The sequence below is a fragment of the Bombus pascuorum genome, chromosome 4 (genome assembly GCF_905332965.1).
Source record: "Bombus pascuorum chromosome 4, iyBomPasc1.1, whole genome shotgun sequence".
In the NCBI taxonomy this organism is placed as follows: domain Eukaryota; kingdom Metazoa; phylum Arthropoda; class Insecta; order Hymenoptera; family Apidae; genus Bombus; species Bombus pascuorum.
Genome location: NC_083491.1, coordinates 2,412,380 through 2,427,924, shown reverse-complemented (window position 1 = coordinate 2,427,924; position 15,545 = coordinate 2,412,380). Strand labels below are relative to the sequence as shown.

Sequence of the window (15,545 nt, the reverse complement as noted above, 5' to 3'; positions counted from 1 at the left end):
TTGTATTTTATTCGTTAGTCGAGTTATTTCGAAGCTTTAACGAAACCAGAATTGAAACAATTGTCGCAAACTGAGTCATCGTTAACGATTCATCTCGGCCAGCTGAGCAAGCTGTTTAATTGTTTAATTGATACTATCCAACACCACTGGAAGCACGAAGAAGGGCGCACGAGTATCGTAAAACAAAGAAAAGCTGCTGAAAAGAATTGGAGGAGTAAGTGGTTGGAGGCACTGGGAGACTGATACAGAGAGAGAGAAAGAGAGAGAACGAGGGCACTTTGAAGGAGCACGGAGGACATTCACGATTCATGGCGTGCAAATGTCCCAAAGTATGTAGAAAGATCTCGAACCATTCGACATCTCGGACCTATCGCTGTTTGCTTCTGTAAATTTTTCATCTTGGAAACTCGCGGCTTGAAACAGTGAATTAATGTGTGCTTGTAGCGAATAGAAGTAGAAATATTCATGGGATGAGATCTTTTATTCCACTTTTCCAATTCTAATGAATTTTTTGCTAGTTTTAATAAAAAAGAAAAAAGAAAGAAACCTATATAAAAGATTCTATAAAATCAAAAGCAAAGAATATTCATAATCCAATAAAATCGATAAATATCGTATTTCGAATTATTTGAAATAAGTAATCACGCGTTAACGACGTTCCCGAGGAAACAGTAATTTAATGGGGAGCAAGAATAAAAATGCGAGTAAAAAAAAAAAGAAGAAATACGCGGAGAAACAGAAGATACACCCCTTTCGATAAATATTCAAGGCGCGAACAATGTACATGGGTAGACTTTAATTCTGAAATTAACGAACGTTTTGTCGAAGTTGACACGATTAACCCTCGTTAGCCGACGCCGAGCGCGATTATTTCGCAAAAATAGGATTCGTTGAACTTTAATAAACACCGTTGCGTCGCTGACCGAAATTTGTGGACTAGCAACCCGGAACGAAAGCTAGCCACCCTGCAATCACAATTATTCCACTTAGCTGTTGTACCATCCGGTTGAAATACAACGGTGCCTGTAATTACGTGAACAGAAATCGTTGGACGTCGATGTAATGGCGATTGGCCTCGACCATTCAGCTTCCATGGTTTACTTTTTTATATGGGTCGATCTTCCAGTTTTGTTTAGGATTTTCGTAGTCGTAATAAAGTAGGGTATATCCTAATGGGGGAAATTAAAGTTACTCGAAGTGCAGAAGAGGCAACTAACGATGAATTCAGAAAGAAATATTGCGAAATAAATATTATGAAATAAAAATTGCTCGACTTTCATAAGTTTCGCAATCTTATGAATTATCTATCTTCAGGCAATAATTTTATTCTTCCAAAATTGCCCCACTTATTCGCTCGTTATTTTTTAGTTTTACCACGTTCCAATCTCTCGGAAGAGCTTAATATTCCAATTTAATCAGCCACCAACGATTATTCATAGCGAAATGCACTGCATTTATTTATTATTACCCTCGGATGATCTAATCGTCGCTAAAAGTGGAACGCAATTTAATTTAACTAAATCGCTCTAAAGATGTTCTTTCTCTTTTGCCAGTGTGAACGTTAGAACATTCACGATTGGAAGAATATTTGTGAGAAAGAAGCCCGGAATTAGATTCCATCTCTGCTAACCGAAAGCCTCAAAGGAAACACACGGAACCACCCGGCAAACGAAATCATCCGCCATCGTTCCCTCTGTTCGAGCCTAGCCGTTTCTCTGTTCCAGTCTGACCCAGAACCTCCACAGATCTTCGAAAAACGCCCGACGAAACCAACCGGAAGAAAGAGGAAAAAACAAGGAAAAAGGAGACGAAGTAGAAGATAGGAAAAAGAGAAATGACAGAGAGGAGAAACGAGAATCGTGCAATAAAGAGGGATCCGGTTAAAGATTCGCTGGACGTACGTAGATGAAAATTCCAAAGTCAAGAGAGGAACGACCGAGGATAAGGAGAGCCGGCCTGAAAGGGTGGATCTAGGGGAAGAAGTGAAACGTTTCCCTCCTTTCTCTATTTCCCTCCGCGAGGAGAGGACTCTGCCGTTTTTCATTCCGGAAGATCGATCCTCGATGCCTTCTGCCTGGCCTGGAAGGATCAAAAGGACCACGAAGAGCTCTGGAAAGAAAGGAAAACGAAGAAGGAGCGTATCACCGTTGAGCGAAGAGACGAGACGACGAGACGTGTTCTCCAAGATGGTGTGCGTAACAATAATCAAATACCGCGGGGAGAGTCCCACCCCGTGGGAAATAAAGTTCGATAGCAACGGAAAGCGAGAATTTCATACGACGAAAGCGATCAAGAGATACAAACGTAAGCGTAAAACGTTTGCTTATGCTTGTTAGCAGTAAAGCGTTGCTAAGATGATTTATCCTCGTAGTTTGACGAGGGTTTTGACGAGTTCATTCGTTGCAATCTCTTCGGTGCTAGAGACGTTGAACGGACACGATTGGTCTTCGTTCTTCGTTTTTTGGAAAAATCACAGCGACGAGCGAACGGTAAATGACAGATCGCCGTTAAAAATAATTACTTTGGCTGAAACCTTCAACGAAGAATCATATTTAACATATAAATTTTTTAGAAAGGATCGATATCACGTTCCCTTTCGCCAAATGAAACCCGGTTTAAAAGTGAAATTAATCATTGGTAAAAAGCAAAATCATAGCAATGAAAGAGCTACATTCTGAATACGTCGCTTTGTACCGAATAAACGTACCTTTGATACGACGCTAATGAACTGAACGACAGACGATGTCAAAATTTTATAAATTCTTCTTCTGACGGGATAAAAAGAATTGGTCTTCGAAGGGTTAATCACTTCGTACATTCCATAGGATATTCGAATGGATAACCCAAAAACAGGAAACGAATGCGATTAGTTGTACTATGTTGTAACATACAGTTCTCTCTCTTAACACGTCGCAAACCATTTTGAGCTTGCCAAGTGGCAACTGAACAGGAAGTCATTAAGAATCTCGGATTAACATCGCCGTTATAATTGAAGTTAGTTTGCTGCAGTTTATAGACCTCCGCGCTCGTGTTAAACGTGCCAGTATCAGGTGCAAAGTATATAATAGAGTCGCAGTCATTATTATCCAGATACTGCAACTGAAGTTTCCCAAATCCCTTATCCTCTCCTGACCTTATATCGAATCCGAAGGAAGTAAATGCACGGAAGGACCGGATATTACCCGATTCGCAAAAGTTACCATTCTAGGAGCAACTTCTCACATGAATCGTACGACGCTATATTTTTCAAGTTTTCATCTAATATCCATTTAATTTCATTTTATTTGTCCTACTACTTTTACTATTTACTATTTAATTTACTAGTTCAATTTACTATTTACTTTACCAAATAGCTTTAGTTTTACTTCATTTTACTATTCGCTTTACAAGTTCGTAATCTTCGCGTCTCGCTACAATCTTTTTCATCTCTACTTTCTTCTCATAAATCATTTCGATCGTTTTCCATTTTGCAATTTTATTAACTTCCAATTATTCGTTATCCTTCTTCCACGTTTTTTATCATCTCCCATTTTTCAATCTTATAGTTTCTAATTGCCAGGTACATTCCCTTTTGAATTTTCTCCGAGCTTGGATTATTCTTCGCTTTACAATTTTGTTATTCTCGTTCGCTTGTTCCTCTTATTCTTTGCTTTACATTTACCATTCGTTGGTACTCTTGTGACTCTTTTAGAATACCAAGAGCCAATCGTTTCTCAGTCCATAATTTCGTAACTTTCAGTTCTTCTTTACTCTTTCCACAATTTTTCCATAATTGTAATCGCTTTTTACTCTGATACTTCATACTTTGCGATATCTCGTCCAATTTCGTTCACAATTTTAATCGCTTTTATACATAATTTCATAATTTTTCCACTCCTTGGCGGTATATCGAATTTCCTCACGATTTTAATCATTTTCAATTATATAACATTTTCAAAGTTGGCCACGTCGAAACGAAAGAGGTGGAACGATACCGTTCATTCTCTTTGAAGAACAAGTTCCTCGTGGTTTCTCCCGCAACTCTGATAATAATCTTTACGCGAAAACTCGACGATCGGTTTGACGATCGTTTGTTCCGTCTCATCGCAGCGCGGATCGCTCGAAGGCTTTCACTAGATCATCCGTAAGAACTATCTTTTCCAGAACCGTGTCTGCTTACGGCAGTTTCATCCGCCAACTAGAAATCAAAATCTGATTGAAATCCTCTGCACCGTCAAAGTTCTTGCCGTGTATCAAAGAGAGGTCGTAACGCGTTCTTTATAATCGCAACGAGCTACCAGCTTTTCCAAACATCTTTTGTGAACCGAGTTTTCATCAGCTTGAAACACGTTGATTGATTACCGCCGGTGAAACGTCTCTGATCTTTCGTTCCGCTTTCGATAATTCTGCACGCGTACAAATTTTCATCGCGAAAGGTGAATCTTAACCAAAACATTGGTGAAAGAAAAATAGAAAGCAACTAAAGTAAATTTTATTTAGAAAAACAACTCTGAGAATAATTGCTACTTTATTCTTACTTGTGCGCGAATATTTATGCGTTTTTGAAAAATTTGAAGCTGTAGACAGGCGTGTAATATACAAAAATACATAAAATATCAAAATACAAAAATAAAGCGAAATTATTAGGTTGTCTTTCCTTATACAAACACGAATCCTAATCTGTCAAACGTTGTGATCTTAAGCTTGATAGAATAAAATGGATCATACGTAATTCGAGAAAATAATATAAAACAGAGAACATCGTGGGTTTATTATTTCCTCATAAAACGAAAGAAACTTTTCGGACGACCTAATCAGAATCAGACCAAAGTATAATTACTGGAAGATTGCTAAGAGTTTAAGACTGATCTTGCACTAAATTTAAGTAATTAATCCATAGTTCACATAATGAAGAGTAAAGAAGAACCTTAAATCGAATAAATGTAAGGGAAGCAGATGTGTAAAATTTGGATGAAATTACATGGAAAATAGGAAGCTGCGTGAAGCCGAAACGCAAGCGATAATAAATACAAATATAATATAAATTATCCAAAGTAAAATACTGGTTTAATATTTAGCGAACGAAGCAAATCTCTGGTATAACTTCCACTTCTTTAATCGCGTTAGCGAAAGAAACGAGCTGGCATAAAAATCCACCGTTTAATTATTACAATATCGCTGAGAAAAATTCTTCTATAACGTATATAACTTTTCGCTGTACTTGGCGCGAGCACGTTCTTCCAAGGTAGAGGGAGGAGTATTCATTCGCTTTCATCTCGATAGAATCGACGATCGGTTCTCGATATTGCCCTCTATCTCAATCGGGCAAGACTGCGATGAGAAAACACTCGTAGCACGCTCGAAAAAGGGAAACGCTGCTCGCTCGCCTTGTCTTCTCTTTCTCTACGGCATCTTGCGTAGTGGAAGACTCTTCTACTGGATGATATCGCTGATTGAAAGCGGTTTGTGCCGTTCGATGCACTACAAAACCGTCTAGAACGAGTACAAGCATTGGCAAGTAAAGATTCAAGCTAAAGTAAAGTACACCGAAACGAATAAAAGCATGGAAAAATCGTAGATCTTAGGAAAATCTCAACGATATTCTTCCTTTCTTTTGTTTCCCCGTTTTCTTCGATTTTTAATACGTTTATGAATTCCGTATTTCGGTGTTTGGTCAATGAGAATTTCTAGCCAGCGCAGGAATATTTCAAAGGTTTTTCGTGATAGCTTTAGAATTACTTTTGGAGATGTTCTCAGGAGCGAACAGTTTATTGGGATTTTGTCGGATCGCTAGGACTTTTAAAAGAATTTTTCGAACGGTTCACAGGTGCTACTGAAAGAAGTAATTTTCCGAGTAGTAGCTTTGTTTGTTCCATTTCCTTTCCTTTTTTCTTTCTTTTTTTTTTTTTTTTCTAAGCATGCTTTATCTTCCGGGATTATTATCGAGTCAATGCTTTGAAATTGCTTTTAGAAATACACCTGTTTGGGAATGGTTTACAAGATTGAAGTTTAATCTTTTGAACAATCGATATTTGAAAACGAAATGCTGTCAGGCATTCGCCCAGTCTTACGAATAATTTCTCAATAAGCCACTCATTTTCTCTGCTTTCCTTTTTCCGCTTACTTTGTCTGCGTCTATCGCGCGGGAAAATACACACAACCCACGGAGAAAATATTTGCGACAGTTCAAAGGAGGAAAAAGTAGCTACTCTGCACCCTTTTGATCCTTCGCCCCTCGTCTCAGAATTTCGTCTGGACATTGTCAACTCGATTGAAAATGGTTCTCGTCGAAGATCGCTCGAACAGCGGGTGAAAGAATTCTAAGACGTCGCTAGGAATTATCCGTTGTCTTTTAATAACAATAATGAAATAGTGAAACAATTCGTGCAGCCTATCGAAAATTATCACCCTCTTTCCCTCTTTTTCTTCTTCATTCGAACGATTTCCGGCGAAAACGTTCGCTTTAATAAGTAAAAATAGCGGAGGACGCGCGTCGTTTCTCTAACTTTCTTCCAATTCGAAAATTCGAACGGTGATTCGAGCATAATTGCACTCTGTATGCGAACCAAGCGAAAACGTTGAAAATCGAAAGATTGACTCGTTTGATACCGTAAATTTCCTGTGTATAATCGACGCGGCTTCCGACGGAAAATTATTCGATAGGCATGCTGTTAAATGTCGCTATTAAATCTGCACGCAACGATGAAGTGGTCGCGTTCAAACGGCTATCCTGTTTCATTTTCGGCTCGTTTGAAACCGTTGAATAAATTTTGATTGCCACGTCTCGGTATGGAACGCGTGGCTACCGATAATCGGCGATGAAACGAGTCGGCAGAATTTTCCTCTTCACCGACGAAGGAAATTGAGAAGAACGCGTACCCGTGGATTTTGAAATAATAGAAAAATTCAACTTCGATTTCTTGCTTGCCGATTCGAATTTTAATAAAATTTAACAATTTGATTAAAAGTAAAGATCGAGCACTGGGGAAAAAGACTGATTATAAAGGTGATAAAATAATGTACGATAGGAATATTTACGAGAAAAAGTAAAAACTAAAAACTAAAAGCTATCTCTCTTCGTTCTTAATAAATTCTTCGCACAAAAGGCGAACCTACGCTGTAGCAATTTCATCGGCAGCGCACAACAGACAAATCACGGCAAAAATACTTAGAATGCAGGCAATAACCGTCAAGCAGGGAAGCAACGTTGGCCGTACGAAGAAAACACGAAAACGAGCCACGAGATTTAACCCTATACAAGTTCATGCTCGAAGGGAGACAACTTATTCAATTTTGTCGCTCATCCGGAAACAGCACGTCCCTATTCTGACCTGTATTTTCCTTGATTCCGCGATGAATCAGGCAGGATCGCGTTCCAGCAAACGAGATCCGTCCTCCAGATCTCTTTATATTATTTCGTTATTCTTTCGCGAGTCGAGCCCACGAGTCCGCTTGTTTCGCCAGGTTGGCCTTTCAATTTTCAGCGCACTATCCCGCTAACACAACGCGAGGTACTAGAAAATGTCGGCTATGAAAGATGCAGGAAGAACGAGTAGAGAGCAACGAGCTCTGCCGTTCTACTCCTCGTTTGTAACTCGTCGCTGGACGAGCCAACGGAAGCAATCAGCGACGATAATATCATTTCACCTGCCTCGAGACGAATTTCCATGCTAATTCCCCCTCCACCCAGCGAATTTCGATCGCTTGCATTTTTTAAACGTTCCTAGGCGCGCTCTTTTCTTGGCATTGTCAGTTCTTTCTATAGTTTTCTTGATCTTGTCTCTTCTTCAATTTATGTCCTTTGTGGAAGATACGAAACGTTTGAAAGATACAGCTCGTTTTTCCTTTCTATAAAAGTTCCTATTTCGTAAGTATAGAAAAAGTATAAAGCCTCTTAAGAGGCGTTATAATTATCAATCCAAAGGTTGCTGATATTAAAATACTAAAACTAGAATTTTCACCATTTTATCTTCTTATATAGCTTATATCTTCTTTTAACAGCAAGGTTCTCTATACTCGATGATCGAACTGTTTTACCAATTGATGGAAATATTTCTATGCGTTTTTTCTATTTGTTGAAAGATCTTATGTAGATACGGCGCTTGTTTCACCGTGGAAGCTAAGATTCGTTTGCGTAACACTCTACATAAATCATTCTTTCGTTTACAAAATCTTGATAAATAGGTTCGAAGCTGTGCCTCTTCGAACACTTTATTTTCATGGAATCCTTAACTTTTTTATTTACGGGATTGCCTTCTTTATTTCGACGAGCTCGTGGACATTGTAAATTTAGCGAACGTTCTGTTTTCTTAGGAGTTTTACCTCTTTTCTTGAAAGTTATCTCTTCGTAGAAAGTTTCAGAAACCTGCGGCAAATGTTCACGAGAATATGAAAAAATGGAATATCGCTGAGAAATAAATTTTATAGTATCTGCGGCAAATAAAGACGACCGATTCTAATAATTTGATTCTTCAATGCGCTAAAAAATTGCGATCCGATCGCGTTACGATAATTTTCACGCGTGTACTTAAATCTTTGGGAAAAATTTCCACAAAAATGGGAGCCGGTGAAAAACTTGCAAAAAAAAATTTTCCATTTTTTTTTCACGATTCCATTATTTTGATCTGTGAAAAAGTAATCCAGAGGAATGAGACTTTAATAAAAAATACAAAAGTTGCCATTTCCTCGTCGCAATTCCATCATTCTAATCCCCTGTACAAAAATAAGCGAAATGAACGAAATAAACAAAAAGCCTGGTAAAAGATTAGAAAACTCTTATTTTCTATCCAACAACTCCGCTATTCTCTCTGACTTTTTGAAAAAATTGCATCATAACGTTTTTCTTTTTTTTTTTTTCTTTTTTTCACTCCTACAGATACCAATACATCTCGTAGCGTGTCAAATTTTTAAAAATCTGCTAGACAACAAACGATAGCTTCGTGTTTCTCCTCTTACTCTGGTTTCGTCGTTCCAAAAAATGAAGTTCGATGATTTCTACTGTTGTCTCGTTAAGAGTAGTTAGCGAGGTTCGAGGTACGTGAATTTAAACGGATGTATCGCGAGGCCGAGCCACGTAACAATGAAAGTACGATAAATGGAGATTGAAAGGACAGAGACGGTTGTCTTGGCTCGTCTTCAGTCACCGCTTCTGCTGTTATTATGAGTCATTATGAGCTTCAAAGCTGGAATATGGAACAAGTTACTATATACGCGACTCGCTCTCATTGTTTCGAGGGCCGCTTTAAAATAATTGCTAAGCGCCATTGTCCACGCAACAATCACCACGCTCGTATCCATTACATTCACAGAAGCGAGGTGTTGTCTTGCGCTAATCCTTCTTCACTGAATTCGAAAATGAAACGACCAACTTTAATAGCATTCTTTCTTCCTTCGCTCTTCGCCATCGCGGTGGGCAGAGGAGAAGAAAAAAGAAAGCGGAGAAGAAAAGATATCCACGCTACTTTCCCGTAAATGACAATGAATTTCTGTAATTTTGTAGCTGCTCTCCGGGGGAATCGCGTATTCTGTGCGTCTCCGTGGAGGTACAGGATGTCCGAAAAATTAATCCTTTCCTTTGTTTTTTAATAACTTGTAACGTTGTATCGGGAATTTGTTACGCTGTTACTCTATACAGATGCACTGCAGATTTCATATTTCTCGTGTGTATATTTTTCGCATCGAACATTTTTCCATTGTGTTTATCAAAATCGAGAAATCAATAGACACACGAAAGGGAACAAAATGGAAAATAAAAGGTAAAAAAATGAGATGAAAACTGTATTCGAATCTCGTATTTTTCCCAGGATTATTTTCATCGGAGGATTTTGTTATCTCTTAATTTCATATAAATTTCATAGACGTCTGAATCGGCAAGGTTTTCTCGCGATTCTCAGACAACATGAAAGCATTCCCAACACTCGTGAGGACGAAAACAAATAGAACTCATTAAAATGGGCCGAGGGAATCGCGTGTAATCGGCGAAACTGCTGGCGAGCCGAACTTCGCTATGGAAATTCCACAAGAGTGGCGAACATAAAGAAGCTCTTAGAGGTAGAACGAACGCGTGCAAAGTCGAAAAGCCGGTCTCTAGTCGGCTTTTCGTTCCTCGTGTCCGGTTGTATATGGACGACACACCGCAATCGCATGAATTTCTGAGGACCACAGGGGACAAAATTCTGGAGAAGCTTCCCCTCTGCTAGGAATGTATTATTAAACAATTAATTACAATGGTCAGCACGCGGTCTCCCATCCCTTGTAGCTCAGCCAGATCATTCTTGAATTATTTCAGTGCAGACAGTTGCGACTCTTCGCCGCTGAATTACGATGTTGCCACGTATTCGAATTAACGTAATAACGAACGGTATTTTCGCCGAGAATAGTTTATTTCGTTTCATTTCTTGAGTATCCTCTTAAAAGGGAAAAGTATACGCAAATTTTACATCTAAATTAACTGTCACTTGCAATTCGATGGATCTAATAGGGTTCTTCGAGTTTTTAAAATTAACGTAGTATTCATTTTTGAAAAATAACTATACCAACTTTAATTTGCAACTAAGAGAACTAACAAGATTCTTCAGGTGCTTGTATTTTCTGATAGTATCGATATATCTTCGATTTGTTGTATTTTTTCCTCTGAAATCTTGAACCTTTCCATTCCACTGGATACTATTATTGGTTTTTTTTTTTTTTTAAATAGTTTATTTAGCCAATATTTGATTTTTTGTACATTTTTGAGATTCACAATAAACAATGAATTGAGTATAGTGTGTTTAGGCAAAAGTACCGATACGCGTCGGTACGACGTAGCCATGGTCTAATATGTGTCGTGGATTTTCCGTTTTTGCGTTTATTTTTTTGTTTTTTTGGGTTTAAGTCGCATTGGTGCGTGATTTTTGTGTATTCTTGTGTGTGTTGTATTTTGTCCTGAAACTTGGCCGCAAAACAGGACTCCTCGGTGTATTACTTTTATGCGTTGTGGGATTTTGGGGGGGGGGGGGGAGGGGAAAGGGGAGGGATACTATTATTGGGTTGGCAACTAAATGATTATGGATTTTGTCATTAGGTGGTATTGACAAAATCCGCAATCACTTAGTTGTCAAACCAATATATATTTGACAAGTTTCTTTCGTTTTATAAGAAAATAGTAGACGCGCAATGTTTTTTGTCTTATATTAATTTATTGAATTATGCACGACCATAACAATAGGAATATAACGAAATGGATCATACCTAATTCAATAAAATAATATACAACAGAAATTGTTGTTCATCTGTTATCACTTTATGAAACGAAAGAAACTTTCCGGACAACCTAATACTATTACCAAAGGTAGGATAATTGTGAAAGCTCGTTAGTAATATTGTTAAATTTCTCAATGAAATCAGAGTATTCCCGAACTTTCTCTAGCATTTCTGCGTCCTTTTCCAACGAACGACTACGTGGAAACACGTTAAGACGAGGGTCCATCTAATCAAACATCCACCGCCGGTGTCTCGGTTTCAGGCAATAAACTGATCTGCGACTGCAAGCTGGCATGGATCTGGGGCCTGAGGAACGAGACGAAGAACGTAAAGCTGCGGGAGTCCCTGGAGGAGCTCACTTGCTTCCTGGAGAGCAATAACGCAACGCTGAAGATCAACAACGACGACCTCGAATGGAACGAAGCGCTCGAAATTGCACGGAACTCAGGTAGGTTCAAGGTGCTTACACGCTTTTCGTTTCTACTGTCTGCCCGTTCAATTTTCTTGGACATTCTGCTAGTCAGATTTTCGTCTTAGACCCACTTGTTCTGTAAAACTATGTAACAGCTTTGATGAAGTTTTACGACGTTGAGAGTCACGCGTTGATAGTATTAATGCGGATATTCGGTAATAGCGAAACAAGAAAGCGAGAAGTTTGTAATAAAACAGCGAGTAATAAAGCAAAGTAACGAAACGAAGAAAATGTTGGAGAGTTGAGTTTTACGAATCGCGAGTCGCCTAATAAATTAGATAAGATGTTGCGAGTAAATTTTACAAAGTCGATACAAGTTGAGGTAAAGTCGAGTAAATTTGTAAAAGAAAAGTCTACAACCTATGCATTTTGCAAATGTAACAGTGAGCTTTTTCTCGGATAGTAACGCGAAAATGAAACTGAAAATGAAATGAAAATGAAATGAAAATAAATGAAAATAGTAACGTAATTGAACACGCGTGAATCGCACTTTATGATCCCATTATTCCTATTCGGGTGTTAATCTTTCATCGTTCAAAATATTATCTTTCATCGTGAACAAGAAAGCATCGAGGACAGTGGACCGAATTCGTCCAAGTGTATTTCCCTCATTGTAACGAATGAACAAGGCTTGCTTCTTGGGATCTTCCATTGTCCGCTAAGATGGCTCCTTTCGCTACATTGTTTTCGCAGTTCATGGTAAACGTTACTTCGTACCGAATGTTTGGATCGAATTCCGATTGTCCGAGATACAGAAGAAGAGATATTTTAACCATCTCGTTGGCCAAATTTATTTCGATTCGCCAAAAATTAAAAAGAAAAACTTCGACTAATTATTCGTAGTAAAAATTCATCCACTCGAATCTAGTTTCGTGGATGCTTTAGATTAAAGCGTACGATATTTTTATCGTTAGACGGAAAAAAGGGAATATTATTTTACGAAACTATCGGAACGCGATACGTGTACTGTGTATAGATGGATTTTTAATCGATACATTTAAAAAGAAAAAAAAATCCTTTCTGTTTATTAGCCACTTTGTGCAAAATTGAATCTCAAGAACACCTGTTTCACGTTACAGTTTCTTTCAATTGGTACAAAGTCTGCTAGAATATTAACCTTTATAACGACCAGCCATAACGTAAATCACAAATCCATTAAATTCATTTATTTTGCTGGTGCGTCACGTTTGCTATTACTGCCAGTTACGAATAAAGGCTCGAAAAATAAAACGAAATAAAAAAAAAAAAGAGCGAACACCGCTTGGAGACAAAGGAGCTTTCGTTTCATTGTAAACCATATCGACAAATAATATTATATTAAATTTTGTTCCATTGTTTCGTTGCACCTAGTACCCGCATTACATCCCACAGGATAAAATTTAATAAAACAAATATTTTGTAATAATTCCCTGTGTCTGAACGATATCATCTGAGAGCTAATAATTAGTTGAATTAATTGAATTAATGACAAAATTTAATATCCAGGGCATAAAATTGCGGTTGAAAGCGAACGCTAAACAAATTAATTAACGTTCGAGATATCGAGGGAAATTTTGCAGTTTCGTTGTTCGTCTGTGCAATCTAATTTTTCAGAATTAAATTACAACGTTTTCCGTTCAATGATCAAATTCACCGTCGTACGAAATCTTTAATAATCCAGCCGATGCTTGGACTTACCGATATCTAGAACGTTTAATCAGTACCCGACCAATAAAATAGAATTTCCGATATTCCACTCGTTGTTAGAGACCTTTGGTATTTCGAATTTCAAATTCTCTGTTCGATAATCGAATCCTTCAAAAGGAATATTTGGTATCGGTTTAATTGATCGATATTCCTCGAGAACATTTCAATTTCCTAGCAATCGGTTACAAATGAAAATGTAGTTAAAAGCTGACAGACAAATTATATGTCGCTTAAAACGAAAATACGAAAAATCAACGTAACAGTAGGCGTGCATAAATTAAAAGAAAAAAGAAGGATATCGCTGAGATCGAAATTTTCATATTTCTAATAAGTAGACGACTTTTTCACAATGAGAACCACGATCGTCCTTTAATTTTCGTTTTGCTACGCTTTCAACGACATTCCATTTTACTAAAATGATCAAAGAAAGGGATCCTAAGATTCTCGCGACGATAGTTATGCGGACCACGTTGTAGGTCCTTTTTGAAACAAAAAGTTTCCGTTTTATTTCGCTTTATCTACGACATGTCAACCCCTTTTCTCCTCTCTATTTCATTTCGGGATATAGAAGACCAAGGAAGGAAACAGCAACAATCTAGAACGCATTTTCGACGACTGTTCGATATGCATTTTGTTCGAATTTTCGATTCTCTGCTGTTACAGAGGAATATCGCACCGGGAGCTTGAGAGACGGCAGCATCGAGGACGACGACGCCTACTTGGGCGACGAATACGAGAGCAAAGATGGATACGAGGATTCTTCCTCGAATTCCGATTTTCAGCCAAAGGTAAGATATACGTTTACCTTCTATATTTTTCTTCCTGCCATCGAAGGGAACGGGATCAATTTCGCCCCAATTCCATCACCACGTTTCTTCGAATCTGTCGCTGAATTAAGGGACGAATAACCTGTCGCCATTATATTTTATGTTACGTTCGTCGCGCCTGGCATGTTAATATCGCGTATCATGTAATACTTGTCTACAACTTTTACGTCTTTTTTCGTGAACAATCTTGATATTCGCGAATATTTCTCTGTCGATACCCAGCATTAGGTTGTCCGGAAAGTGTCTTTCTTTCGCAAACGTATTTTTTACAACAGTGCACCTTCGCACAAACGTGAAACCAAGTCCGTGAAATGTTTATCTCAACAGAAAGAAATGTACTTAATTCGACAAAATAATGTAAAAGAAACAACGTTGTGCGTCTATTATTTCCTCATGAAACGAAAGAAACAATAGGTTTTCGGACAAGCTAATGTTTTAAGGAAATCTTCAATTTTCACCACACCGTTTACGGACCGTGCATTTAAGCGAACAAAGTGTTACGTTGATCCAACGTCGACTCTAATTTCAATAACCTGATTTTATCTTTATTTTATTTTATATTATTTTACGTACGAACAGATATCCGTACCGTAAGCAAACCGTACGCATCGTGCAAGTGTCGCGAGAGAAGATTTTCAAACTGCTTGAATCGCATATCCAAGTGTCGCGATAAAATGTATCGGATGTTCAAGAGACGCGCGACCGAATTAAAACATGTAGAAAAATCGTCTGGAATTTCACGAAACGCTGCGTACCGGCGACATGGGCGCGAAACACTGTCTGGTTATGAAACGCTGTTATAAAGTTTCTTATCACGAAGGAACCTTTGGTTTCGCCGGTTTTTTCGACGTGCTCGGAATTTCTCGAAGACTATTTTTTATTTAAACGTCCAACGGAAGCATAGGATAAGCTGACCAGGCACGACGATATTTCGGAAAAAGTAAAATCAACACTTTATTCGAAATAGCGTAACTTATTTTTCTGCGTGACGAAAGGCATTTATTTATTCGTACTGTTCTTCTTTTTTTCTTTTAATAAAAATGTATCATGAAGTTTCAAGCGAACAATTTAACAAACTGTGAAATTTGTTTAACGAAACACCGCTATTCTATTTTTATATACAATTAAAACTGGCCAAAGCACTCGGCCACGTTTCTCGCCACTCGATTTGTTCTCAAAATACGTACGCATCGACTCACTTGTCAAAATAATGCCGCGACTAAAGTTTTAATTCGTCCGTTCGTTTCCAGCGGACAAAAAGTTCGAACCATCGAATGTTTCTGATGTTGCTTTTAGTTGCGCCCGAAATGAGAAAAGCTTTATGAATCGTGAACGGAGTG

At 38.1% G+C, this 15,545-nt stretch overlaps 1 protein-coding gene across 1 annotated transcript in view; it reads left to right on the top strand.

The window, feature by feature from the left end:
- Nucleotides 1–14,347, top strand: part of LOC132906533 (connectin) — a 184,592-nt gene extending 170,245 nt beyond the window's left edge. Inside the window, exons 5-6 of the mRNA XM_060958810.1 lie at nt 11,483–11,668; nt 14,042–14,347. Of these exons, the coding sequence (XP_060814793.1) occupies nt 11,483–11,668; nt 14,042–14,286 (431 nt within the window). The 3' untranslated portion in view covers nt 14,287–14,347. The remainder of the gene's footprint in view (nt 1–11,482; nt 11,669–14,041) is intronic.
- Nucleotides 14,348–15,545: the final 1,198 nt, after the last annotated feature.